This window comes from Oncorhynchus clarkii, chromosome 22 (assembly GCF_045791955.1).
Source record: "Oncorhynchus clarkii lewisi isolate Uvic-CL-2024 chromosome 22, UVic_Ocla_1.0, whole genome shotgun sequence".
Lineage (NCBI taxonomy): Eukaryota > Metazoa > Chordata > Actinopteri > Salmoniformes > Salmonidae > Oncorhynchus > Oncorhynchus clarkii.
In genome coordinates, this window is record NC_092168.1 from 17224383 (window position 1) to 17251970 (window position 27588).

Here is a 27588-nt window from a genome sequence, read left to right on the forward strand (position 1 = left end):
GTGTGATTGCATTTGAATACGGTATTTCCTGTGTCGTTGGATAATCAGGAGTGTGGATTTATGTAATTTTGCATGTTGGTTTAGGTGTCCATATACAATGCCTTCGGAAAATATTCAGAACCCTTGACTTTTTCCACATTTTATTACATTACAGACTTATTCTAACATGGATAGTACAAAGAAAAATCCTCAGCAATCTACACAATACACCATAATGACAAAGCGAAAACAGGTTTTTAGAAATCTTTGCACATTTATTAAAGATAAGAAACAAAGACCTTATTTACATAACTATTCAGACCCTTTGCTCTGAGACTCAAAATTCAGCTCCGGTGCATCCTGTTTCCATTGATCATCCTTGAGATGATTCTACTACTTGATTGGAGTCCACCTGTTGGAAATTCAATTGATTGGACATGATTTGGAAAGACACAAACCTGTCTATATAAGGTCCCACAGTTGACAGTGCATGTCAGAGTAAACACCAAGCCATGAGGTCGAAGGAATTGTCAGTGGAGCTTCGAGACAGGATTGTGTCGAAGGCACAGATCTGAGGAAGGGTACCTAACAATTTCTGCAGCATTGAAGGTCCCCAAGAAGACAGTGGCCTTCATCATTCTTAAATGGAAGAAGCTTGGAACCCCGAAGACTCTTCCAGAGCTGGCCACCCGGCCAGACTGAGCAATCGAGGGGAAGGGCCTTGGTCAGGGAGGTGTCAAAGAACCAGATGGTCACTCTGACAGAGCTCTTGAATTCAGCTGTGGAGATGGGAGAACCTTCCAGAAGGACAACCATCTCTGCAGCACAATCAGGCCTTTATGGTAGTGGCCAGACAGAAGCCACTCCTCAGTAAAAGGCACATGACAGCCCGCTTGGAGATTGCCAAAAGGCACCTAAAGACTCTCAGATCATGAGAAACAAGATTCTCTGGTCTGATGAAGCCAAGATTGAACTCTGGAGGAAACCTTGCACCATCCCTACGGTGAAGCATGGTGGTGGCAGCATCATGCTGTGGGGATGTTTTTCAGCGGCAGGGACTGGGAGACTAGTCAGGATCGAGGGGGGAAATGAACAGAGCAAAGTACAGAGAAATGCTTGATGAAAACCTGCTTCAGAGCACTCAGTACCTCAGACTGGGGCAAAGGTTCACCTTCCAACAGGACAACGACCCTAAGCACACAGCCAAGACAACGCAGGAGTGGCTTCGGGACAAGTCTCAATGTCCTTGAGTTGCCCAGCCAGAGCCCAGACTTGAACCCGATCAAATATCTCTGGAGATACCTGAAAATAGCTGTGCAGCAGCAACACTCCCAATCCAACCTGACAGAGCTTTAGAAGATCTGCAGAGAAAAATGGGAGAAACTCCCCAAATACAGGTGTGCCAAGCTCATAGCGCCATACCCTAGAAGAGTCGATGCTGTAATCACTGCCAAAGGTGCTTCAACAAAGTACTGAGTAAAGGGTCTGAATACTTATGTAAGTTGAATATTTCCATTTTTTATTTTTTTTAAATAAATTAGCAAACATTTCTATTAACCTGTAGTGTGTGCAGATACCCCATAATGACAAAGGGGGGAAAAAACAATTTAATCAATTTTAGAAAAAGGCTGTAACGTAACAAAATGTGCAAAAAGTCAAGGGGTCTGAATACTTTCCGAAGGCACTGTATAGAAACTCAACAAGAACAGAACTCGGGTATTAGAGAGGAACTGGTTATTCATCAGTTATTATTAGATGACATGGAGGGTCCATAAACATCCAGGTTTGTCAGCACTATCTACGGACCTGGTTCCTCATACAAGAGAGCTCCTCTTACCACCTTATGCTCTCTGTCCTTTAGCATACTCTCTGCTGTCAAGCTAGCGTCATCCATCATCGAAAACAGAAGCGGGCAGCAGCGCCAGGCTATTACATGAGCACCTCCACATGTTTAAGCACACACAGCAACATACACACACACACACACGCAATGAAGAGAGTCAGAGCTCTACGTGCATCATGCCATCCTTCCTAAGCATGACAGATGACAAAGGCAATGTTTACCCCTGACCCACTTGTATTACTTTTACCAAAGGGCTGTTGTATGTCGCTGTATATTATGCATACTGAGTAGGTTTCCTTGTTGCATCCGCTCAGATGTTAAGGCACTAGTACTGTTACTGTAGAGAGGAGATGGACAGGATGTTACGGTAGGTCTACTACACGTCTCTAGAGAGGAGATGGACAGGATGTTACGGTAGGTCTACTACACGTCTCTAGAGAGGAGATGGAACAGGATGTTACTGTAGGTCTACTACACCTCTCTCTAGAGAGGAGATGGAACAGGATGTTACGGTAGGTCTACTACACGTCTCTAGAGAGGAGATGGAACAGGATGTTACTGTAGGTCTACTACACCTCTCTCTAGAGAGGAGATGGAACAGGATGTTATGGTAGGTCTACTACACGTCTCTAGAGAGGAGATGGAACAGGATGTTATGATAGGTCTACTACACGTCTCTAGAGAGGAGATGGAACAGGATGTTACGGTAGGTCTACTACACGTCTCTAGAGAGGAGATGGAACAGGATGTTACGGTAGGTCTACTACACGTCTCTAGAGAGGAGATGGACAGGATGTTACTGTAGATCTACTACACGTCTCTAGAGAGGAGATGGACAGGATGTTACGGTAGGTCTACTACACGTCTCTAGAGAGGAGATGGACAGGATGTTACGGTAGGTCTACTACACGTCTCTAGAGAGAAGATGGACAGGATATTACGGTAGGTCTACTACACGTCTCTAGAGAGGAGATGGACAGGATGTTACTGTAGGTCTACTACACATCTCTAGAGAGGAGATGGAACAGGATGTTTCTATTCTTTGTTGAATTACAATTTCACACCAGTGAAAATGGAGCCTACATAGCCTTTATGTATTTCTCTGAAAACGGATATGGGAAATTGATTAACAATAACTAAGTGAAAAGCTATGATTTCTGTTGTATTTCATGGTGAATTGTCTGTTTGTGAACATAAGTGGCTCTTGTTTACGTGTCTCTGAACTAAACACATCACTGTCTAACACACCTGACAGCCTGCCACTGGCAGGTTTCTGGAGTGCTCTCTGTCTCTCTCATCAGCCCCCCCCCCCCCCTCCTCTCTTCCTTCTTACCCTACACATTTCTCAGTCTCCTTCTTACCCCTTTGTTGCCCCTGCCAATGGCATAAGAATCAAGATGCTTTTATCTACATGGGTCAAAGTCGTCTGTGTTGGTGAACCTTGGGCTGACACGAGAAATGACTGACGGAATGAGAGACCTGTTCTTCTTCTCTCCCTAGTGGGGTGGTTGGTCCATTTTCACACTGTACTCTGGTGGTGCTTGAGAGGATAGTAGACTGACTAAATACACCGGTTTGGTGGTCTGCTGTTCCACCCTGATTACTGGGAATGCATTCCACGTCTGGTATCAGTATCTCCAACACTTCTGCATATATATTTTAGAATATATACTCTTAGAAAAAAGGGTTCCAAAAGGGTTATTTGACTGTCCCCATAGGATAACCCTTTTTGGTTCCAGGTAGAACCCATTTTGGTTTCATGCATTATATGTCACATATGTACTAGATCGTGACTATGTTTCATGTCTTTGCTACCCTTCCCGTAGGTGGTCTTCAGCAGATTCTGCAGCCCGTATGATATCAAGGAGTTATTCTGTACCGCTCTAGGTCTTCCAAGGTAATTCTCTGCTCTCTTTTCCCCTCTTCAGTTCTGCTTAGTGAAGCTTAGAGTCGTCTCTGTCAGCGTCCTGTCAGGATCCTTTAATCTCCCTGTCTGCTAGGCTGCTTTTCTAATGTTGTTTTGAGGATCACTTATATTAGATGCCACGTTGAGAACTCATATTAGTGACAAGATAATACTCCGTAGTGAGTGGCCTAGTCTTGACTAGCTTTCATCTTTCCCTTGGTTTCCTTGATTGATATTTGGAATGTGCCCAACACCTACACTCTCTTCATTGAACCATAGTGGGACACATCCTCAGAGAGAGTGTCCCTGCTTTGTCTGTTTTGGACAGGAACACCACCTTGTCTCTGCTGGATTCCACGGGAGCCATGGTGTCCATCGACCCCACCATGCCACACAACACCGAGAGGTAGGCCCTGACACATCTACATTCAGGGATGGAACTGCAATTCTTTACTAGCTAGCGCTGGTCCAAAATCTGTGCCATGTGATATTTTAAAAGATACATTTTCACTAGCCCGGGGAGCTAGTGGGAAACATTTTCTACTAGCCCGTTCTGAAAAGTACTAGCCATGGGCTAGAGGGCTACCTTCATTTCCATCTGTGTTTACATTTATAGCAGAAAAATACATATGCTGGTCCTTAAATGCATAATCTGTCATTTTGGCAGTCTAAACTCATAAGAAAAAGTTAAATTCTTCAAGGGTAAAGGTTTATATTATTGATTTAAATGTCCATTCAACAGCAGGAAATATCCCAGATTGTGCCCTATTGCCTAGGACTTGTTAGGCTGAAATACTAACAGATCCATGGTCAGGGTGTGATCAGTGAGCTAGACACTGCTCACACACACACACACACACACACACACACACACACACACACACACACACACACACACACACACACACACACACACACACACACACACACACACACACACATGTTTTACTAACCCTAACCCTAGGCCAAATGGCCTAATTCCTAATTCTAACCCTAAACCTAACACCTAACATGCTGACCAGACCGCGCACGCCATTGCGTGCATGTTGATTTTGTCCACCCACATCAGACGCGATCAGGACACGCAGTTGGAAATATCAAAACGAACTCTGAACCAACTATATACATTTTGGGACAGGTCGAAAAGCATTAAACATGTATGGCAATTTAGCTAGCTAGCATGCTGTTGCTAGCTAATTTGTCCTGTGATATAAACATTGGGGTTTGTTATTTTACCTGAAATGCACAATGGTGATTGGCAACCAACTTTAAGGTGCATTACCACAACCAACTGGACTGGAGTGTGGACCTCAGTTCATCCTTCAATCACCCACGTGGGTATATGATCCTAAAAACCAATGAGGAGATGGGAGAGGCGGGACTTGCAGACGGTCAAGCGTCACAAATAGAACCAAATTCTATTTTAGCGCCTGGCTATGTAGACGCGCGCGAGCAGTGTTGGTGCAATTATTGAATAACATGTATGTGTACATTATTTTACAATGCTTGCTCACGTGACGTGAGCGGTATGGTCAGCATGTAAGCCTAAAATAGCATTTTTCCTTGTAGGAACCGGCAAAATGTCCCCACCTTTCCTTGTTTTTCTATCCTTGTGAGGACTTCTGGTCCCCACAATGATAGTAAAACCAAAAAGACACACACACAGACCCCAGCGTGTCCTCACACTTCAGACGCTGAGTAAGAGAGTGGGAGGAAGAGGACATTCACAGCATGTCTGATTAGGAGAAAGGGGGAACACATTTGAGTGCTGCACCACTTGCTGTCTAAACTGACTAGTGTGTTTGTGTGTGTGTGTGTGTGTGTGTGTGTGTGTGTGTGTGTGTGTGTGTGTGTGTGTTGAAGGTCACCGTACAGAGTGGTGCCCCTGACTGGAGGACAGCTAGCTGGTGAGTCCCAGAGGGCCATTGGCTTTTCACACACATGCACTGACTATGCAAATAGACAAGCTTTGCTGACATCACATATGCAATAGCTTATTAGCATATACATAGGTACCATATCGTATATAGCATATATGTAAGCAAGCATGAGTACACACACAAAGCACAGCACACTATCCCACATACCTGATGTGCACACTGCACATAAACAAGCATAGTCATCAAAACGTGTAGGCAATAGACACAAGGATGTAAACACACTCAGACACACACACACACACACACACTATTTATTTATTGTTTTGCTTGGTTAGTGAAGTTACATGGTTCATGACCTCCGTTTATGGGAAATGTCACCTAGTAAACCTGGCTGATTTAACAGTGTGATGAGAACCAGTTCCCCAGTGCAGGGAAGGCGACAAAACAACATCCTTATTTTCGGTCATCACTCACACACAAGAGTACACAGACAGGCCAGCTGAACATCTGGGAAAAATTCCATGAACAGCAGCTTGTGTCTTTGTTCCACACTTTTTGAAAGCTTTATTTTAGCAGGCCCAAGATCTCTTGGACAAGGGAGCCCTGCACTTTTTTACAAATACCACATAATACAAATATTAAACATTAAAGAGAACCAATCACATTCCTCAGTAAAGAGGTCCTCAATCAACAATGTGAACTGCCCAAGAGGCACCAGTACGTCTAGTGGTATGGTGTTACGGTGTACAATAGGACAGCATTAATGTGACACAGTGTACATTAGGACAGCATTAATGTGACACAGTGTACATTTGGACAGCATTAATGTGACACTGTGTACAATAGGACAGCATTAATGTGACACAGTGTACATTAGGACAGCATTAATGTGACACGGTATACATTAGGACAGCATTAATGTGACACGGTGTACATTAGGACAGCATTAATGAGACACGGTGTACATTAGGACAGCATTAATGAGACACGGTGTACAATAGGATCAGTCCAACAGGTGCCAGATGGTTTTACTAGTTCACATACCTGCACTTTTATTGGCCTCTCAGGTGAACTTTGGCCATAAGTCTGCACTGCACCAATAGCAGAGCTTTGTTTTTGTCATGGAGTTATTTTCTGTGTGTGGGAAGGGATATTACAAGTGCCTTGTTAACATATCAAGCTGGCACCATCTCGAAACGCGACTACTGCGTTCAGTAGTGAGACAGAGAAAACACTCTCTCTTCTTTTGCCATCTGTTGTGTTTGTTTCATTCTCTTGTTGTTGCTGGTTTACATAAGGTGTGTGTGTGTGTGTGTGTGTGTGTGTGTGTGTGTGTGTGTGTGTGTGTGTGTGTGTGTGTGTGTGTGTGTGTGTGTGTGTGTGTGTGTGTGTGTGTGTGTGTGTGTGTGTGTGCGTGCGTGCGTGCGTGCGTGTGTTTGCGTGTGATAAAAGGGGCACTCGATATCTGTTACACCCCCAGGCTCTGATATAATGAAATGCTTCAGACGTGTGCAGTGTTGTCGTTACAGCACAGAGAGACGTGCATGAGTTGTGTTTTTCCTGTGTGTAACGCAGCACCATCTTTTTCTTCCAGATAAAGAGGAACTCTTCCAGAATGTATTGACACAGGTGGCAGAGCAGTTTTCCAGGTAAGAGCACTGATGTAGCTTTTGTGGAAATGTTGCCTCTGGCTTGGTAAATGCTTTTTGTTCCCTTCTTCTCGTAAATGTATGCTATTTGTGTGTCACTGTATTATTGTGTGCTGCTTTCAGATAATGATTGCTCTATGTCCCTTTTGCTCTCTCTTTCCCTCTCTCTCTCTCTCTCTCTCTCTCTCTCTCTCTCTTTCTCTTTCTCTCTCTCCCCCTCTATCTTATTTTCTCACTCTTTTTCCGTCTCTTTCCCTCTTTCTATCTCCTCTTTCTTTTCTTTCCCCATCTCTCTCTGTCTGTCCTCCACTCTTTCTTTGCAGAGCGTTTAAAATCAACGAGCTGAAGACGGAGGTGACGAACCGCTTGGCCATGTTGGAGAAGAGAGTGGAGTGTGAGTACTGTGTCTGTCTGTGTGTTTATTTCTCCCTAGAGAGGAGACAGCCTCTGCTTAAATCACAGTATTGTTACCTACCATGGGGAATACTACAGAACAAATACACTGAATGCAGAAAATAGTATGGTCCTTTTAACAGATGATTTTGTTCTATGGTGACTCTTAGTTAAAGAGTGGCATACAATGGAGAAAAAAAACAACTTAAATGTAATACCAAGCAGATGCCCTGAAACCATATTCCAAAAATCAAATAATATAAAACGTTATTGGTCACATACACATGGTTAGCAGATGTTAATGCGAGTGTAGCGAAATGCTTGTGCTTCTAGTTCCGACCGTGCAGTAATATCCAACAAGTAATCTAACAATTTCACAACAACTACCTTTTACACACAAGTGTAAAGGAATGAATAAGAATATGTACATGTAAATATATGGATGAGCGATGGCCGATTGGCATAGGCAAGATTCACTCTCAGTAAGTTGATGTGTGGCCCGTGTATGAGGCAATCGAACCCTCACTGAAACTCTGCAATAAAGCGTGCAGTGAACATTGTTCTACTACTGTATGTGAGCAGGCATATTTTAATAGGTTTTAATCGCCACTCATTAACTTGGCTGGATGGGAAATGTTAATAGAAATGGTAGCCCTGGGAGATTGAGTCATAAAAAATGTCCCTTTAACATCATAAAAATACAAAATAAAGAAGTTAAAGGGACATTTCACCGCTGCTCTATTTCACTATACACTGAGTGTACAAAACATTAGGAACACCTTCTCTTTCCATGACATAGACTGACCAGGTGAATACAGATCCGTTATTGATGTCACCTGTTAAATCCACTTCAATCAGTGTAGATAAAGGGGAGGAGATACGTTTAAATAAGGATTTTTAAGCCTTGAGACAATTGAGACAAGGGTTGTGTATGTGTGCCATTCAGAGGGTGAATTGGCAAGACAAAATATTTAAGTACCCTTGAACAGGGTATGGTAGTAGGTGCCAGGCGCACCTGTTTGAGTGAAACACTGCTGGGTTTTTCACACTCAACAGTTTTCCATGTGTATCAAGAAGGCAGGCCAGTGGTTTAAACGGGTCATTGATGAAAGGGGAAAATGGAGGCTGACATGAATTGTGCAGAGCAACAGATGGGCTACAGTTAGTCAACTGACAGTCCAGTACAACAATGGTGCCCAAAGACCCATATAAGAATGCACAACTCATCTTACCTTGACATGAATGGGGTATGGCAGCCGACGACCTTACAGAGTTCTACTTCTTTCAGCAAAAAAAAATAACTGTGGTTGCAGTGAGCTAAGGAACGAAAACACTGAACATTGCCTGGCCTGATGAATCCCGGTTCCTGCTGTTTCACGCTGATGGGAAGACTAGGGTATGGAGAAAACCACGAGTACATGCGTGTCAACATTGAAGGCTGGTGGTGTGTTTTGATGGCACGCATTGGGCCCCTTGACTAAAGTGGAGCCAAGTTTGAATGCCACAGGATATCTCAAAATCATTTCCAATCAGGTGCATCCCTTCATGGCAGCAGTGTATCCATCTGGAAATGATTTTTTTCAGCAGGATAATGCCCATGACATAACGGTAGGATTGTCCAGAAATGGTCCCACGAACATGACAGTGAATTCAGCTTACTGCAGTGGCCTGTCACCAGTCACCAGATCTCAATCCAATTGGGGCGGCAGGGTAGCCTAGTGGACTAGTAACCGGAAGGTTGCGAGTTCAAATCCCCGAGCTGACAAGGTACAAATCTGTCGTTCTGCCCCTGAACAGGCAGTTAACCCACTGTTCCTAGGCCGTCATTGAAAATAAGAATTTGTTCTTAACTGACTTGCCTAGTTAAATAAAGGTTAAAAAAAAAAAAGAAAAAAAAAAGAAATCTGTGGGATGAGATGGATCGAGCTGTTCGGAGTGGATGCCATGGAGTCAACATGGGCCAGCGTCCCTGTGGAACGCTTTCTACACCTTGCAGAGTCCATGCCCTGAGGAATCGAGGCTGTTCTGAGGGTAAAAGGGGGGTGCAACTCAGTATGAGGAAGGTGTTCCTAATGTTTTGTATACTCAGTCCATTAATATGTTGTTAATATATTATATGTGTCATAGACATTTTGAATCTCCTCACTACATGCAAATACGAGCGTTTCTGAATTTCACCAGTTGAAACAGGGCAGCTAAATATCCTGGTTGTAAGCAAACCACAATATCCAGAATTTGCAGCGATTCCAGGACATTCCCAGGGCAAAAATTCTGAAATATATCTATAGTGCATAATTATCTCTGAAACACTCTCTCATCCCTTATAATCAAATCAAAATCCAATCAAGTCTAATTTTATTGGTCACACACATATTTAGAAGATGTTATTGCGGGTGTAGCGAAATGCGTGTGTTCCTACCTCCAACAGTACAGTAATATCTAACAATTCACAACAATACACACATCTAAAAGTAAATAATGGAATTAAGAAATGTATAAATATTAGGGCAAGCAATGTCGGAGTGGCATTGGCTAAAATACAGTAGAATAGAATACAGCGTTGGCAGACAGCACCAGCCTCTCGAGAGCCCTGCGGTTGCGGGCGGTGCAGTTGCCGTACCAGGCGGTAATACAGCCCGACAGCATGCTCTTAATTGTGCATCTGTAAAAGTTTGACAGTCTTAGGGGCCAAGCCAAATTTTTTGAGCCTCCTGAGGTTGAAGAGGCGCTGTTGCGCCTTCTTCACCACACTGTCTGTGTGGGTGGACCATTTCAGATCAGTGATATGCATGCCGAGGAACTTGAAGCTTTCCACCTTCTCCACTGCTGTCCCGTCAATGTGGATAGGGGCGTGCTCCCTCTGCTGTTTCCTGAAGTCCACGATCAGCTCCGTTTTGTTTTGTTGACGTATTGTTGTGAATTGAGAGGTCATTTCCTGGTACCACTCCGCCAGGGCCCTCACTTCCTCCTTGTAGGCTGTTTCGTCATTGTTGGTAATCAGGCCTACTATTGTTGTGTCGTCTGCAAACTTGATGATTGAGTTGGAGGCGTTTGTGGCCACGCAGTCATGGGTGAAGGATCAGTGAAGTGGAGGTTGTTTGCTACCTTCACCACCTGGGGGCGGCCCATCAGGAAGTCCAGGACCCAGTTGCACAGACCCAAGTTTGATGATGAGCTTGGAGGGTATTATGGTGTTGAAGGCTGAGCTATAGTCAATTAACAGCATTCTTACATTGGTATTCCTCTTGTCCAGATGGGATATAACAGTGTGTAGTGCAATTGTGATTCCATCGTCTGTAGATCTATTGGGACGGTAAGCAAATTGAACTGAGTCTAGGGTGTCAGGTAAGGTAGAGGTGATATGATCCTTAACTAGCCTCTCAAATAACTTCATGATGACAGAAGTGAGTGCTAGGGGGCAATAGTCATTTAGTTCAGTTACTTTTGCTTTCTTGGGTACAGAAACAATGGTGGACATCTTGAAGCAAGTGTGGACAGCAGACTGGGATAGGGAGAGATTGAATATGTCCGTAAACACTCCAGCCAGCTGTTCTGCGCATGCTCTGAGGACGCGGCTAGGGATGCCGTCTGGGCCGGCAGCCATGCTAGGGTTAACACGCTTAAATGTCTTACTCATGTCGGCCACAGATAACGAGAGCCCCGGAGTTGTTGAATTGTGACTCCACTTTCTCTGTACTGACGTTTTGCTTGTTTGATTGCCTTACGGAAGGAGTAACTACACCGTTTGTATTCAAACATATTCCCAGTCACCTTGCCATGGTTAAATGCGGTGGTTCGCGCTTTCAGTTTTGCGTGAATGCTGCCATCTATCCATGGTCTCTGGTTTGGGTAGGTTTTAATAGTCACAGTGGGAACAACATTCCCTATACACTTCCTGATGAACTCAGTCACCGTGTCCGTGTATACATCATTGTTATTCTTACAGGTTACCCGGAACAAATCCCAGTCCAAGTGATCAAAACAATCTTGAAGCATGGATTCTGATTGGTCAGATCAGTGTTGAATAGACCTTAGCGCAGGTACTTCCTGTGCATATAGGAATGGGGGAGCAAAATGGGCGGGGGAGGGCCTTGTAGGTATCCCGGAAGAGAGAATAGCAGTGGTTGAGTGTTTTCCCAGCACGAGTACTGCAGTCAATGTGTTGATAGAACTTCAATAGTGTTTTCCTCAAATTTGCTTTATTACAATCCCCAGCTACAATAAATGCGGCCTCAGGATATGTGGTTTCCAGTTTGCATAAAGTCCAGTGTAGTTCCTTGAGGACCATAGTGGTATCGGCTAGAGGGGGACTATAAACAAATATCATTTTCTTGGGAGGAAAAACGGTCGGCATTTGATTGTGTTCTAGGTCAGGTGAACAAAATGACTTGTGTTTCTGTACATTATCACAGTCACACCATGAGTGGTTAATCATGAAACATACACCACCGCCCTTCGTCTTCCCAGAGACTTCTTTATTCTTGTCTGTGTGATGTACTGAGAACCCATCTGGCCGTATGGATAGGGACAGTATATCCGGAGAGAGCCATGATTCCATGAAACAGAGTATGTTACAGTCCCTGATGTCTCTCTGGAAGGAGATCCTCGCCCTGAGCTCGTCTACTTTGTTGACCAGAGACTGAACATTAGCCTTCTGAGTCGGACTACAAGTCCACTCTGAATACCTCTTCTCTGCCGGCGGCGTCTTGGAGCAGCCTCTGGGATAAGTTCAATTACCCAGGGGGGTGCGAACAAAGGATCTAATTCGGGAAAGTTGTATTCCTGGTCGTAATGCTGGTTACTGCCGCTCTGATATCCAAAATGTATTTCCGGCTGTATGTAATAACACAATTAGCCCAGAATGTTTTTTTTATGTAAGTAACACCCCAAAAAACTAAATACTGCAAAGTTGCTTAGGAGCTAGAAGCAAAGCTGCCATGTCTGTCGGCGCCATCTGTATGCTTTTTAGGGAGACTGGAAAAACACCCCAAATAGTGTCTAGCGGGAAAGTTTCCTTTTAAGGTTAAGAAAAGTAACGTACACCCCTGAAGGAGGGGGATTTAACTATTTAGTAGGGTTTGAATGGGGTGTTTTGTCTTGAGCTATTTAGCAATGCAAATTTGTTCAGCTTTAAAACATACTTGTGTCTCGTGGTTGTTAAACAGTGTTTTTACATTTCAAATAGTGTACAAAACTGTCTACTAACCAAGTTTGGATCTTTGATTTTATATGTGAGTTTTTTTTTAACATAATAGACTGACATACCATACATTCTCTATTCACCTGTTATACACGGGGTGGGTCTAATCCTGGATGCTGATGGGTTAAAACCGCGTTCCAGCCAGTGCCTATTCCACAAGTTACTACCGGCTAAGGCTATGACGTTGAAATGCCTATTTACTGTTCCATTTCACTGTGCTATCCATCAACCCAACCAGGCAATTTATAAACTTTATAAAAATCTCCACTGTAGAAAATCATCTTAGACATGATCTCTAATTTATTTTGGACTAGAATTTGGTTTTCAACAGCGGAGATTTGTATAAACCGTGCTATCTGTCTCTGCGACATTTGCAACATTGTTTCAATATTGAAATTCGATCTCCAGCTGTCCCATATTAATGAACGAGTTGTGAGTCGGGACGAGACAGAGAGGCAGGCAGCTTTTCTCAACCAGCCGAAATCATGAATTAGCGTAATCTTTATGGATATGTATACAAAGAAATGTAAATAAAAAAACAGGTCAAGTTAAATGAAATGCAGCTAGTTTGCTGTATTTCCAGCTTCAGTTTGAATTGATTTTGTTAGCTATGTTGTTGGCTAGCTCCTCTAAACAGTGTCCTGACGAGAGAGCACATTTTCATTAGCTCATTGTTATAGATGTATCCAAATGCTAGAAAACAGCTTAAATAAATGCAAATCATGCTACTTTTCTGTTATTTGGGTTTCACTGTTTGACGTGACTGTGTTAGCCCAAGTTGGCTGGCTAGCAAGTAAGGGGATAACAACTGGCAATAGAGGGGCCTCCCGAGTTGCGCAGTGGTCGAAGGTGTTGCGGTGTCACGACAGCATGGGGTTTGATCTCAGGCTGTGTCACAACCGGCCATGACTGGGAGTCCCATAGGGCCGGCACACAATTGGCCCAGCGTCGTCCAGGTTAGGGGAGGGTTTTTAGGGGAGGGTTTGGCCAGGGGGGCTTAACTTGGCTCATCGCGCTCTAGTGGCGGGCCAGGCGCCTGCAAGCTGACCCTCATCGTCAGTTGAACAGTGTTTCCTCCGACACATTGGTGCAGCTGGCTTCCGGGTTAAGTGAGTGTGTGTTAAGAAGCAGCAGGACTTGGAGGGTCATGTTTGGAGGATGCATGACTCAATCTTCGCCTCTCCCAAGCCCGTTGGTGAGTTGTAGCGATGAGACAAGATCGTAACTGGATTACAATTGGATATCACGAAATTGGGGAGAAAACTGGCTTCTGAGGTTTGACATTTCCAGGTTGAAATTTCTGACTTGACTTTCCCTTATGAAAAATGTATCAGCCTCTACACAAATGTCCATTAATTATAATCAACATAATAATTCACATTTCCTGTTGCAGCAGGATTATTTTCCTGCTGTGGCAAACTGGCTCAAATGAACCTCCTACATCAGTATTATGTTCTCTACTCTAGTTTAACCTCATATTATTATTTTCTGACCTCATGTTATTCACCTGGACATTGACCAAAGAGAAATCACATAGAAAAACTATAGACTAGGTGGGAATTATGCTTTATCATAAACTTGTACAATGCTAGCTGTAGCCTTGACATGTATAGCAACTGCTAGACACTATACAGTTAAAGTCGGAAGTTTACATACACTTAGGTTAGAGTCATTAAAACTCATTTTTCAACCACTCCACACATTTCTTGATAACAAACTATAGTTTTGGCAAGTTGGTTAGGACATCTACTTTGTGCATAACACAAGTAATTTTTCCAACAATTGTTTACAGACAGATTATTTCACTTATTTTTTATTTTATTTCACCTTTATTTAACCAGGTAGGCAAGTTGAGAACACGTTCTCATTTACAATTGCGACCTGGCCAATTTAAGCAAAGCAGTTCGACACATACAACAACACAGAGTTACACAAGGAGTAAAACAAACATACAGTCAAGAATACAGTAGAAAACTACGTCTATATACAATGTGAGCAAATGAGGTGAGATAAGGGAGGTAAAGGCAAAAAAAAGGCCATGGTGGCGAAGTAAATACAATATAGCAAGTAAAACACTGGAATGGTAGATTTGCTGTGGAAGAAACTTATAATTGACTGTATCACAATTCTACCTCTGAGAGATGAATGTACTTTGGTGCGAATAGTGCAAATCAATCCCAGAACAACAGCAAACGACCCTGTGAAGACGCTGGAGGAAACTGGTACAAAAGTATCCATATCCACAGTAAAACGAGTCCTATATCGACACAACCTGAAAGGCCGCTCAGCAAGGAAGAAGCCACTGCTCCAAAACCAGACTACGGTTTGCAACTGCACATGGGGACAAAGATCGTACTTTTTTGAGAAATGTCCACTGGTCTGATGAAGCAAAAATAGAACTGGTTGGCCATAATGACCATCGTTATGTTTGGAGGAAAAAGGGGGAAACTTGTAAGCCGAAGAACACCATCCCAACCGTGAAGCACGGGAGTGGCAGCAAGCATCATGTTGTGGGGTGCTTTGCTGCAGGAGGGACTGGTGCACTTCACAAAATAGATGAAGTCATGAGGGAGGACAATTATGTGGATATTTGAAGCAACATCTCAAGACATAAGTCAGGAAGTTAGAGCATGGTCGCAAAAGGGTCTTCCAAATGGACAATGACCCCAAGCATACTTCCAAAGTTGTGGCAAAATGGCTTAAGGACAACAAAGTCAAGGTATTGGAGTGGCCATCACAAATCCCTGACCTCAATCCTATAGAACATTTGTGGGCAGAACTGAAAAAGCGTGTGTGAGCAAGGTGACCTACAAACCTGACTCAGTTACACCAGCTCTGTCAGGAGGAATGGGCCAAAATTCACCAAATTTATTGTGGGAAGCTTGTGGAAGGCTACCCAAAATGTTTGACCCAAGTTAAACAATCTAAAGGCAATGCTACCAAATACTAATTGAGTGTATGTAAACTTCTGAGCATTTCTGTAGGGGATGATACACTCTTCCTAAGGGAAAATCAAGTCTGAAATTTCAAAGTGGAAATTAAAAACTTCAGAAGCCTTTTTAAACATCAAATACACTACACATTTTAAATTACCTGCATTGCTGGAAAGTTATCCTACAACATGGTGATCAAATTAAGATCCGACATCTATGCTAGCTGTCCTTGACCCTATAGTAAATCATAGTGCTGCCTATTTAATCTATTTCTGTCCATTTTGTTGTGTGCAAGGAAGTTTGTTTACACTGTCCACACTATGCTCGCTGGCTTCCCTTTGAGCTTTTATTTGATGTGTTAGATCTCTCTAATCAGATTGTAAAAACAGATATAAAATTGAATTGATATAGATGGCTTGATATGCCTCATTCCGTCAAAGTACCGGTAGTACATTGGATTTCCTCAAATTTTTGCACACTACTGTATGTTTAAAAGGCCTTTATGGCCTTCAACTGTTCTGTCACAATTTGTTCCATACACGCATGGTGCCCCAGCCTCACTGTGCAGTCCAGTGGGAACATTTAATCAGTAATCAATCTTTAATCATTACATCGTCCTTCACTGTGAAGTACTGCTACTGTGGTGGCTGGGGGGGGGGGTGTTTTGAGGTTAATTTGTTCCGGGTGACTGACTGCTTCAGGCCCAGGTCACCTGATTATTGGTTACATAGGATATATTAACCCCTCTTTCTCTCTCTCTTTTTTTCTTTCTTTCTTTCCCTCTCTCATTCTCTCTCTGCAGTGGAAGGGATGAAGGTGGTGGAGATAGAGAAGTGTCGCAGCGACATCAAGAAGCTCCGGGAGGAGATGGCCTCCCGGAACAACAGGTTAGTCACATGGTTATCTGATCATCTTTGAACCTTGACCTCTAGCTTTGACTTGAATCATGATAACGATTAATCTTGACCCTTTAGCTTTGACCTGAATCCTGATAAAGATGTCCAATGTAAGCCTGAATGGTGTTTGTTTTCTGCGTCTTACATTGAATAGTCTTTCTTAGCGCCTAGTTAGAGGAAGTTAGTAGAGGAAGTGTTGGAGGAAAACTTCCTCTCCCCTGTCTGTCATTAGCAGGGCTTTAAAACGACTGCCCCCAGATCAGTAAGTAGCTTTGCACGTGCCTTGGCTTGTGCGAGCAGTAATGGCTCATACTGATATTGTTACAGACTGTTACATCCTGTTATATAGGCCTACTGATATTCTTACGAAGGCTTGCTTATATCTTAATATTTAATATTTCATTACAGTCTTCGCACTATGTTGTGTGTGTCTATGGTCGGATTTTATTAATTGGTTACTGCTTGCTTTGTACTGTAGTCATTTCCTGGATGACAACAAGAAGCTGACACCTCGCAGAGATGTGCCCTCTTACCCCAAAGTAAGTGAGTGGTCTGCAAATTCCTCCTACTTCATTGTCACTGTCAGTCTGTGTTTTGTCATTGTCAATGAGCTTGTTATCAGGTATTGTATGTCCATAGCGTCAGAACACCACTTTTGAATGTCCAGAATCAGTTGTGTGATCCTCTGGTCCTCCGTAGCGCAGTTGGTAGATCATGGTTCTTGAAACATCAGGATAGTGGGTTCCATTCCTGGAAACACCCATACGTAAAAAAATTATGCACACATGACTTTGGATAAAAGCATCTGCTAAATGGCATTCAAATTAAAATAGTGTGAGAGATGCACCTCCTATTATCAGACACAGCATCAAAGATGATTTCCATTCAAAAAATGGTCAAGGTTCCTGTCTGTGTAAGTGGGCGTTCCCTCACTTGCGTGAGTATGATTTCCCGTGTGAGCTCACGGTTCCTCTGTAATATCTGGCGTGCTCATAAGATAGAGGGAACGCCCACTTACACAGACAAAATTGCTTTCAATGGGAAACTGCCCAACAACAGTCATCTCTGGTCTACTTATTCCCCCCACCCACGCTCACCCGCCCCGCCCTACCAGAAAAAAATTACCCTGTGAGATGTCTCGCTTTCATTTCCGTCTCTGACAGCTTGTCCCTAGTTAGGTGTACCCATCTTAGATGTGCCTGTGTTTCCCCTAGATTTCATTGGTAGGCGGAGTGCAAAGGACCTAGTGGCAAGCTGCCTCACTTAAAGAAATACAGGGTGAAACTAACTAAGGTTAAACCTGTAGTCAGGTATGCCCAGGTGTGTGTGTATGTGTGTGTAGAGGTGAGCCCACAGCCAGCGGAGAAAAACAGGGTTAACTGGGAGCTCTGTCGCCTGCAGTACATGCTCTCGCAGCAGACCATAGATGCCCTCAGAAAGCCTGCCTTTGGCCTCTGGCTGTGGGAGTCCAACGAGGTAAGATGCTGACTTCACTTTGTTCTTCTCTCTCCGCCCCTTCTGTTCTCTATCTGCATGCGTGTGCGTGTGTGTAGTACCACCTGTCTCAGGAGACAGTGGAAGCTCTCAGACAACCCACCTTTGATGTGTGGCAGTGGGAGCCCAATGAGGTGAGGACAGGGGGTTGGGCCCTAGAGGTTCAACTTCCATAAACACTCAACTCAACCATAGAGTTGTTGACCATAGAGGATCAACTACAACCATATATAACTGTTGATCATATGTGGTCAACCGCAACAAAGTATCGCTCACCTTCGGTCTCACTCCTCCTCCTTGCTTCATGTGACCAGATGCTGAGCTGCCTGGAGCACATGTACCACGACTTGGACCTGGTCAAGGACTTCAACATGAACCCCATCACACTGAAGCGGTGGCTGGTAAGACGGCTAGAGATATCTACAACTTTTCAGAATCTGCTGCTGCTCCACTTGTTTCATGTTACGAGTGGTAGGTTTGTTGTCGCTGTCTGGTGGTCTTACACATTCACTCATTCTTCCCTCTTTCTCTCATCCCCTCCTCCCTCCCTGCAGCTTTGTATCCATGACAACTACAGGATGAATCCCTTTCATAACTTCCGTCACTGTTTTTGTGTCACCCAGATGATGTACAGCATGATCTGCCTCTGCAGCCTACAGGTAATACCGCAGTAATACCACAGTAATAATAGAGAGAAGCTGAGAGATGTGTCTGAAAGATAAATTCTACTCCTTTGGAGATGCTCTCTTAGACAGTAATACCACAGTAATACCAAAGGTAATACCAAAGGTAACACAGACGGTAATACCACAGTAATAATACTACAGTAATACAACAGTAATACCGTAGGTAATACCACAGTAATATACTACAGTAATACCTCAGCGCTATAAAAGGGCAGCACTAATACTGGAGGGATGAGAATGAGGGGTTGGTGAGGAAGAATGATGTTTGTACTTGAAGAGGAGGGGCGAGGGGGAGGGAGAGAGAAGCTGAGAGGTGTCTGAGAGATAAATTCTACTCCCTTGGAGACGCTCCCTTAGACATCATCTCGAACCCTGTTGTCATGGACAACCATTCATGACAGGTTTATTAATCAAAGCCTATAATGGCCGATTACAAGACACAAACATACACACACACATGCTAACACAGATGGCCCATTAGTTGTGCCACTTATAATAATAATAATTGTGAATTGTGTGTCTTCCAGGAGACGTTCACCCAGGTGGACATTCTGATTCTGATGACAGCTGCAGTGTGCCACGATCTGGATCACCCCGGATACAACAACATGTAATCCATGCTTTTATTCTCGCTCTCTCTCTCTCTTACTCTACCACTGCCATCTGTCTATCCTAGTTCGATATAGTCCAGGTTCCATTCAACAAACAAGCCTCTCTCTGTCTCTCAGGTACCAGATAAATGCACGGACGGAGCTGGCAGTACGCTACAATGACATCTCCCCTCTAGAGAATCACCACTGTGCCGTAGCCTTCCAGATCTTCTCCCAGCCCGACTGCAACATCTTCTCCACCTTTGACCCCGAGGCCTTCAAACAGATACGCCAGGTAGTGTGTGTGTGTGTGTGTGTGTGTGTGTGTGTGTGTGTATGTGTACTACTATAGCAGTAGTCTAGTCTATATTCTGATCTAACCGCCTATTTCTGTCTTAGGGAATCATCACACTGATACTGGCCACAGACATGGCACGACATGGCGAGATACTGGACTCCTTCAAGCATAAAGTGGACAGCTTTGACTTCACTGATGAAGAGCATGTCACTTGTGTAAGGATACACATGACTATGTATTTGTCCCTACCATAGAATGCGTATTTTCCACTCCCTTACAGTTTGTGCAGTGTATTTGTCCTACTGCTCGATGCAGTAATGCTATATTTACAACTTCACTATGTATGTTTGTTAGTCCTTTGTGCTGCTATCTATGTGAAAAAATCTAGTAGACCCCTTCCCTATACTGAACTCTGCACTGTGTGACCTTTGGCCCGCCCAGCTGAAGATGGTGCTCATTAAGTGCTGTGACATTTCTAACGAGGTGCGACCCATGGAGGTGGCTGAGCCCTGGGCGGACTGTCTGCTGGAGGAGTACTTCATGCAGGTATGTGAATCCCTATCTATACTGTACACTTACCTACCTATGCATGTATTTCAACAGTAGTTCTAACATGTTTAATTTGGCTCTATACTCCAGCATTTTGGATTTGAGATGAAATGTTTCATTTGAGGTGAAATTTGTCCAAATACTTATGACATCTTCAAATGGGGGGGACTAGATATATGAAAAATACCCTCAAATAAAAGGTGATATTCTGTACTGTCACTGAATGTGATTTAATCTCAAATCCAAAATACTGGTATAGTATAGAGCCAAATAGAGCTGTCCAAATACATACAAATACATACAAAGGGGAGTGTTTTTTTTATTTATATAGTACATAGGCTACTGTGTAAACTCCCATTTACTGTATATGTGTTTTTATACAGTACATAGCCTACTGTGTAATTCAAGGTATGTGTCATACCTGCCTCATATCTCAATATTGATACATTAGTCTGTGTGAAAATGGAACAACACATTTCCTGAAACATTGTATTTTGACATACAGTATACAGTGCCTTCAGATATATCCCTCAACTTTTTCCACATTTTGTTGTGTTGCAAAGTGGGATTACAATTGATTGAATTGCCATGTTTCTAACATTTGTAAAATAAATCTGAAAAGTTAAAAAAAAAAAACGAATATAGTATTCAACCCCCTGAGTCAATACATGTTAGAATCACCTTTAGCTGTGATTACAGCTATGAGTCTTTCTGAGCTTTGCACACCTGGATGGTACAACATGTATTATTTGTTTTATTCTTTACGCTCTGTCAAGTCGGTTGTTGATCATTGCTAGACAAACATTTTCAGGTTTTGCCATATATTTTACAGACGATTTAAGTCCAAACTGTAACTAGGCCACTCAAGAACGTCCAATTTCGTCTTGATAAGCAACTCCAGTGTATATTTGGCTCCCTTTTTTTCACTCTGTCATTTAGGTTCATTTTGTTTAGTAACAACAATATTGTTGATCCATCCTCTGTTTTCTCCTATCACGGCCATTCAACTCTTTCACTGTTTTAAAGTCCAAAAGCTGAAGAGCATGCGCACATCCAGGTACTTTCCACAGGTGCTGGAGTTGTAGTCAAACTCCTGGAAAACAGAAAGGAAAACACTGCTCACTGCTGCTCATGCTCCCAGGTGATATTTATTTAGAACTACGTTTCAACCCTTAGGTCCTCATCAGGCATCAACATCTCAGGTGGGTGTAGAAGGTCCTATGTATAGGGGCAGTACTCAGTGACATCACTTCCTGAAACATTAGGTAAAAAAAAAAAAAATGTTTAACACATTTCAATGTATCAAAATATATGATCACACTATCACGACTCAGGATATGACCCAGATGCAGAGGAGGAGGCGGAGAGTACAGTTCTCATAATATTTATTATACAAGGGGACAGGCCAGGCCAGGGCAGGGCAGGTCGAGGGCAGGCAGAGGTCAGTAGTCTAGGGCAGAGTCAATGAGGTACAGAATGGTAGGCAGACTCAGGGTCAGGGCAGAGTCAATGAGGTACAGAATGGCAGGCAGGCAGAATGGTCAGAACCGGGAAGACTAGAAAACAATAACTAGAAAGACTCAAAACCGGGAAAACACGCTGGTAATACTTGACGGGACAAGACGAACTGGCAACAGACAAACAGAAAACACAGGTATAAATACACAGGGGATAATGGGGACAAATGGGAGACACCTGGTGGGGGGTGGAGACAGGCACAAGACAGGTGAAACAGAACAGGGCGTGATACATACACAAGGAATGTGATCAATATTTACAGTAATATACATACACATACAATATTCAATTAGGATTCAAAAAAACAAAAAAACTATTAGGACATATTGAAACTATAAAAACAGTTTGAAGTCAAATTCCTTGTTAAGGCCAAGAGGAGACAGTGTGTTGAGCCTGTGGATCCAGAAAGAATCCCTTTGAAGAAGTTTCCTCTCAATGTCCCCTCCCCTTCATAACATCTTGACCATTTCTATTCCAATGTATCTCAGAGAACTAATAGGATGTCCAGTACAAAATGAACAGAAACCATATTTCTTGTCTCACCTGTCCGTATATTGCTGCGGTGCTCACTGATCCGTGTCTTAAGGCTTCTACGGGTTTCCCCTATGTAAGACAGACCACAAGGACATTTCCAACATGTAAATAACATTGGTGGATATGCAGATAATCAGGCCCTTTTAACTTAAATCTTTGTCCCGTGCGGTTGGTGGGTAAATGAGTTGCATTTGTACGTGAAGCTGCATTGAGCTCATTGGCCACATTTGTAATTATCCTCCGGAAAGTCTCCCTTTTCTCTGGTGGGTAATCAGATTTAACCACGATGTCTCTCACGTTTGTGCGTCTTTTTAAAGACCGTATGTGGGGATATTTAAAAATGGGTTTCAATTGTGGGTCAGTATCAATAATGTACCAGTCCTTCCTGATAATGTCCTTAAATGCCTTCCCCAATGTTTCAGTATCGGTGAGTATTGGGTGAAGCATGATGGGACACATTCTGCTTTTTCTTGAACTTTTGTTTGAAGGCTTTCTAACTGTGTCCTTCAAACTGATCATTGACATGTTTTACCCAATTGTCTTTGTACCGCATTTCCTTAAACCTTTGCGTGAGGTCCGTGGTCTGGTTCGGATAAGAGGCATCAGAGCGGCATTTTCTTCTGATACGACTGAATTGACTTATAGGGAGACTTTTAATAAGTGGACGTGGATGAAAGCTGTCACCTCTGAGGGTGTTCCTGTCCGTAGGTTTCGTATAGACATCTGTGGAGAGGGAGGTTTTGTCCTTGATAACCATCACATCAAGAAAACTGATTTGTGATAGGTCATAGTTAATGGTGAAATGAAGGTGTTCATTCATAGAGTTTTGATAAGCATGGAATTCCAAAAGTTTGTCCTGGGTGCCTGCATAGTTCACGAAAATGTCATCCAAATATCTCAGAATTAGGAGAATATTGGAGAGAAAGGGGTTAAGGTCTGGATTTAGCACCAAATGTTTTTCAAACATTCCTAGAGAGATATATATATATATATATATATATTTACAGTATAGCAGTCAAAAGTTTGGACACACCTACTAATTCAAGGGTTTTTCTTCATTTGTTACTATTTTCTAGAGTAATAGTGAAGATGTCAAAACTATGAAATAACACATATGGAATCATGTAGTAAGCAAAAAAGTGTTAAACAAATCTAAATATATTTAATTTTAGATTCTTCAAAGTAGCTACCCTTTGCCTGGATGACACCTTTGCGCACTCTTGGCATTCTCTCAAAGGAATGCTTTACCAACAGTCTTGAAGGAGTTCCCACATATGCTGAGCACTTGTTGGCTGCTTTTCCTTCACTCTGCGGTCCACCTCATCCCAAACCATCTCAATTGGGTTGAGGTTGGGTAATTGTGGAGGCCAGGTCACCTGATGCAGCACTCAATCACTCTCATTGGTCAAATAGCCTTTACACAGCCTGGAGGTGTGTTTTGCATCATTGTCCTGTTGAAAAACAAATGATAAGCTCAAAACAGCTGGGATGGCGTATCGCTGCAGAATGCTGTGGTAGACATGCTGGTTAAGTGTGCCTTGAATTCTAAATAAATCACAGACAGTGTCACCAGCAAAGCACCATCACACCTCCTCCTCCATGCTTCACGGTGGGAACCACACATGCTGAGATCATACGTTCACCTACTCTGCGTCTCACAAAGACACGGCGGTTGGAACCCGAAATCTCAAATTCTGACTAATCTGACCAAAGGACAGATTTCCACCGGTCTAATGTCCATTGCTCATGTTTCTTGTCCGAAGCAAGTCTCTTCTTATTATTGGTGTCCTTTAGTAGTGGTTTCTTTGCAGCAATTTGACCATGAAGGCCTGATTCACGCCGTCTACTCTGAACAGTTGATGTTGAGATGTCTGTTACTTGAACTCTGTGACGCCTTTATTTGGGCTGCAATCAGAGGTGCCGTTAACTCTACTGAACTTATCCTCTGCAGCAGAGGTAACTCTGGGTCCTCCTTTCCTGTGGCGGTCCTCGTGAAAGTCAGTTTAATCACAGCGCTTGATGGTTTTTGCAACTGCAGTTGAAGAAACTTTGAAAGTTATTGAAATTTTCCGCATTGACGGACCTTCATGTCTTATTGATGGACTGTTGTTTCTCTTTGCTTATTTGAGCTGTTCTTGCCATAATATGGACTTGGTCTTTTACCAAATAGGGCTATCTTCTGTATACCAACCCTACTGTACCTTGTCACAACACAACGGATTGACTCGAACGCATTCAGAAGGAAAGAAATTCCACAAATTAACTTTTAACAAGGCACACCTGTTAATTGAAATGCATTCCAGGTGACTGCATTCCAGGTGACCATGAAGCTGGTTGAGAGAATGCCAAGAGTGTGCAAAGCTGTCATCAAGCCAAAGGGTGGCTACTTTGAAGAATCTCAAATATAAAATACATTTTGATTTGTTTAACACTTTTTTTTGGTTACTACATGATTCCATATGTGTTATTTCATATGTTGTATGTATTCACTATTATTCTACAATGTAGAAAATGGTAATAATGAAAAACCCTTTAATGTGTACTGTAGGTGTGTACAAGCTTTTGACTGGTACTGTATATCTAGAAATGTTTGAAAAACAGGTAGTGCTGAATCCAGTGATGCTGAAACCCAATAAATTACTGGAAGTTTATGTATAGAGTGTGTGACTCTATTTTTTTGATAGCTCAGCACATAAAATAATTATCTCTGGGTGTGTGCCAGCTCATGTTTTTTTATTCAAGTATATAGAATGGTAACATGAAGAGTACACAGAATTTAATTTTCAGGTATATGGTCCACAATTTTTTTTTAAATATGTAAAATCAATAGAGTCTCTAGCATACGTGGGGAGGGAGATAGCCCAGGGTTTCACAAAATGGTTTACAAAGGTAGAGATATTCTCTGTCCGTTACTACTCACAATGGGCCTGCCTGGTATAGGTGGTGTCATGCTTTTGTGAATTTTGGGTAGCGCGTATATGACAGGTATGTTTGGGCAGTCAACTTTCATATACTCATATTGTCTTTGTAATTTCCCCTCCATTCAAAAATTGACAATTTAATATGGATCAGAGTTGAATTGATTAGTAGGGTTCTTTGGGAGTCTTTTGTAAAATTCATCATCACTATGTTGTCTCAGAATTTGTTTTAAAGTCACAATTGGCCTCATGGAGAAATTCATGAGCGGTTTTCTTTCTCTCCAGCAACTGAGTTAGGAAGGACGCCTGTATCTTTGTAGTGACTGAGTGTATTGATACACCATCCAAAGTACAATGAATAAGTTCACCATGTTCAAAGGGATATTCAATGTCTGCTTTTTTATTTTTACCCATCTACCAATGGGTGCCCTTCTTTGCCTCTGAAAACATCCTTGGACTTTGTGGTTAAATCTGTGTTTGAAATGCACTGCTCGACTGAGTAAGCTTACAATTATCTGTATGTGTGGGATACAGAGATGAGGTAGTCATTAAAATATATGAATGTATATATTGTACACAGAGTGAGTCCATGCAACTTATTATATGACTTGTTAAGCACATTTTTACTCCTGAACTTATTTAGGCTTGCCATAAAGTGGATGAATACTTATTTACTCAAGACATTTCAGCTTTTCATTTTTAATGAATTTGTAAAAATGTGAACTCATCGGATATTGTTGGTATGCCAGTGACACACAATCTTGACTTCATCCATTTTAAATTCAAGCTGTAACACGACAAAATGTGGGGAAAGTAAAGGGCTGTGAATACTTTGAAAGTACTGTAGATACACTATTTACCATTTGTATAAAGAATTATGGATTGCACTGACATCTTTCTCTCTCTTCACCCTTTCCACAGAGTGACAGGGAGAAGGCAGAGGGTCTGCCTGTGGCCCCCTTCATGGACAGAGAGAAGGTCACCAAACCCACCGCTCAGATCGGTTTCATCAAGTTTGTCCTCATCCCCATGTTTGAGACCGTCATGAAGGTGAGCCATGGATGGATGGGACTATAAAAAGAGAATGTTGGAGTGATAGGACTATGATGATGATGATGATGGTAAACGCCTGCCTCCTTTCTCTCTCTCTGTGTGTCTCAGCTGTTCCCTCAGATTGAGGATGTGATGGTCCAGCCTCTGAGAGAGTCGCGAGACAGATACGAAGAGCTCAAGCAGATTGACGATGCCATGAATGAGGTCAGAGGTATTTGTGTGTGTACATGTGTTTTTTATTTTTTTTATTTAAGAAGGACATGTTTGCATGTTCTTATGTGTAGCAGCGGTGACTAACAGTCCTGTGAATGTTTCTACTTTAGGTGCAGAAAAAGAAAAGTGAGAACTTGACTATGGGGAAGAAGAAATGAAAGCACAAAGGTAGGTGTTTTTAAACTGGCTGCATTGAGCAAAGTTTTTCTCTATACTGTATGGCTCTGGTGCGGTGTAGATGAAATGAATGTGTGTTCCTCTGTTTTAACTCAAACTTCCTACAGTGGTAAAGGTTGAGTCAGCATAGTCTGAGGAATGGGACCAGAGGAAGATGGAAACAGACCAAGCTACTTGACTGACTGGCCGGATGGACAATCCAAAAGCTTTTATCAGGGAATGTCGACTTGTACAGCAGACTACTTCAGTGAACAATATTTAGATTTTCTCTTGTTTTTTTTTAATGTTGTTTTATACAGAATGTACAGATTTTTAGTTGCCTTCGTTGTTTCCTACAAAATAAAAGGTTTACTTTAATTATAACCTTTCACATAATGTTTTTTATTTTGTTTTAAAACATATATTGCCATTATTAAAGCTTATTAGTCTTATTTCTAGACGTATTTATGTTCATTTTAGCTGTGGATAAGTTTCATATGATTAAGATAGACAGAATGGATGAGGAGCACTTGTTACACTCTCTGTTCTACTCTTTGCCATGTAGCGCGTCAGCCTGTGCACTCAGCATTCTGAACATTCCAAACATCATACACACGTGGCCTTGTTGCTGTAGATCAGAAATGTGCCTTCCTTCCATATGCCTCCACTCCCTGTTTACTTTCTGCATATTCCTAGCGAACATAGCAACTATTGAAGGTTTAAGGAGCTGTCAGTGTGGGGGTGACCCATACAAAACGTGACTTAGTTGAACAGGATTTTGAAACACCTAAAGCCTTTCAATGCAGAACATACATGCCAAACATACAAGGGTTTATTTTAAGAAGAAAAGGCATGGTAAGAGTATTATGGAGGGTAGACAATGAATGACAGATATGCACT

General features: G+C 42.5%; 1 protein-coding gene across 3 annotated transcripts in view; it reads left to right on the forward strand.

The window, feature by feature from the left end:
* LOC139380493 (high affinity cGMP-specific 3',5'-cyclic phosphodiesterase 9A-like) overlaps positions 1–27140 on the forward strand; it is a 35647-nt gene extending 8507 nt beyond the window's left edge. The window contains exons 2-19 of one of the 3 annotated variants that reach the window (XM_071123192.1): positions 3649–3719; positions 4024–4134; positions 5592–5635; positions 7203–7257; positions 7581–7651; positions 16586–16670; positions 17158–17218; positions 18233–18307; positions 18488–18574; positions 18728–18832; positions 19387–19469; positions 19588–19744; positions 19849–19962; positions 20189–20293; positions 26188–26316; positions 26428–26523; positions 26643–26700; positions 26817–27140. In XM_071123192.1, the coding sequence (XP_070979293.1) occupies positions 3649–3719; positions 4024–4134; positions 5592–5635; positions 7203–7257; positions 7581–7651; positions 16586–16670; positions 17158–17218; positions 18233–18307; positions 18488–18574; positions 18728–18832; positions 19387–19469; positions 19588–19744; positions 19849–19962; positions 20189–20293; positions 26188–26316; positions 26428–26523; positions 26643–26690 (1497 nt within the window). In that variant the 3' untranslated portion in view covers positions 26691–26700; positions 26817–27140. Of the gene's footprint in view, positions 1–3648; positions 3720–4023; positions 4135–5591; positions 5636–7202; positions 7258–7580; positions 7652–16585; positions 16671–17157; positions 17219–18080; positions 18156–18232; positions 18308–18487; positions 18575–18727; positions 18833–19386; positions 19470–19587; positions 19745–19848; positions 19963–20188; positions 20294–26187; positions 26317–26427; positions 26524–26642; positions 26701–26816 lie in introns of all 3 variants that reach the window. The other 2 variants (XM_071123194.1, XM_071123193.1) reach the window with 2 other exon arrangements.
* The last annotated feature ends 448 nt before the right edge of the window (positions 27141–27588 follow it).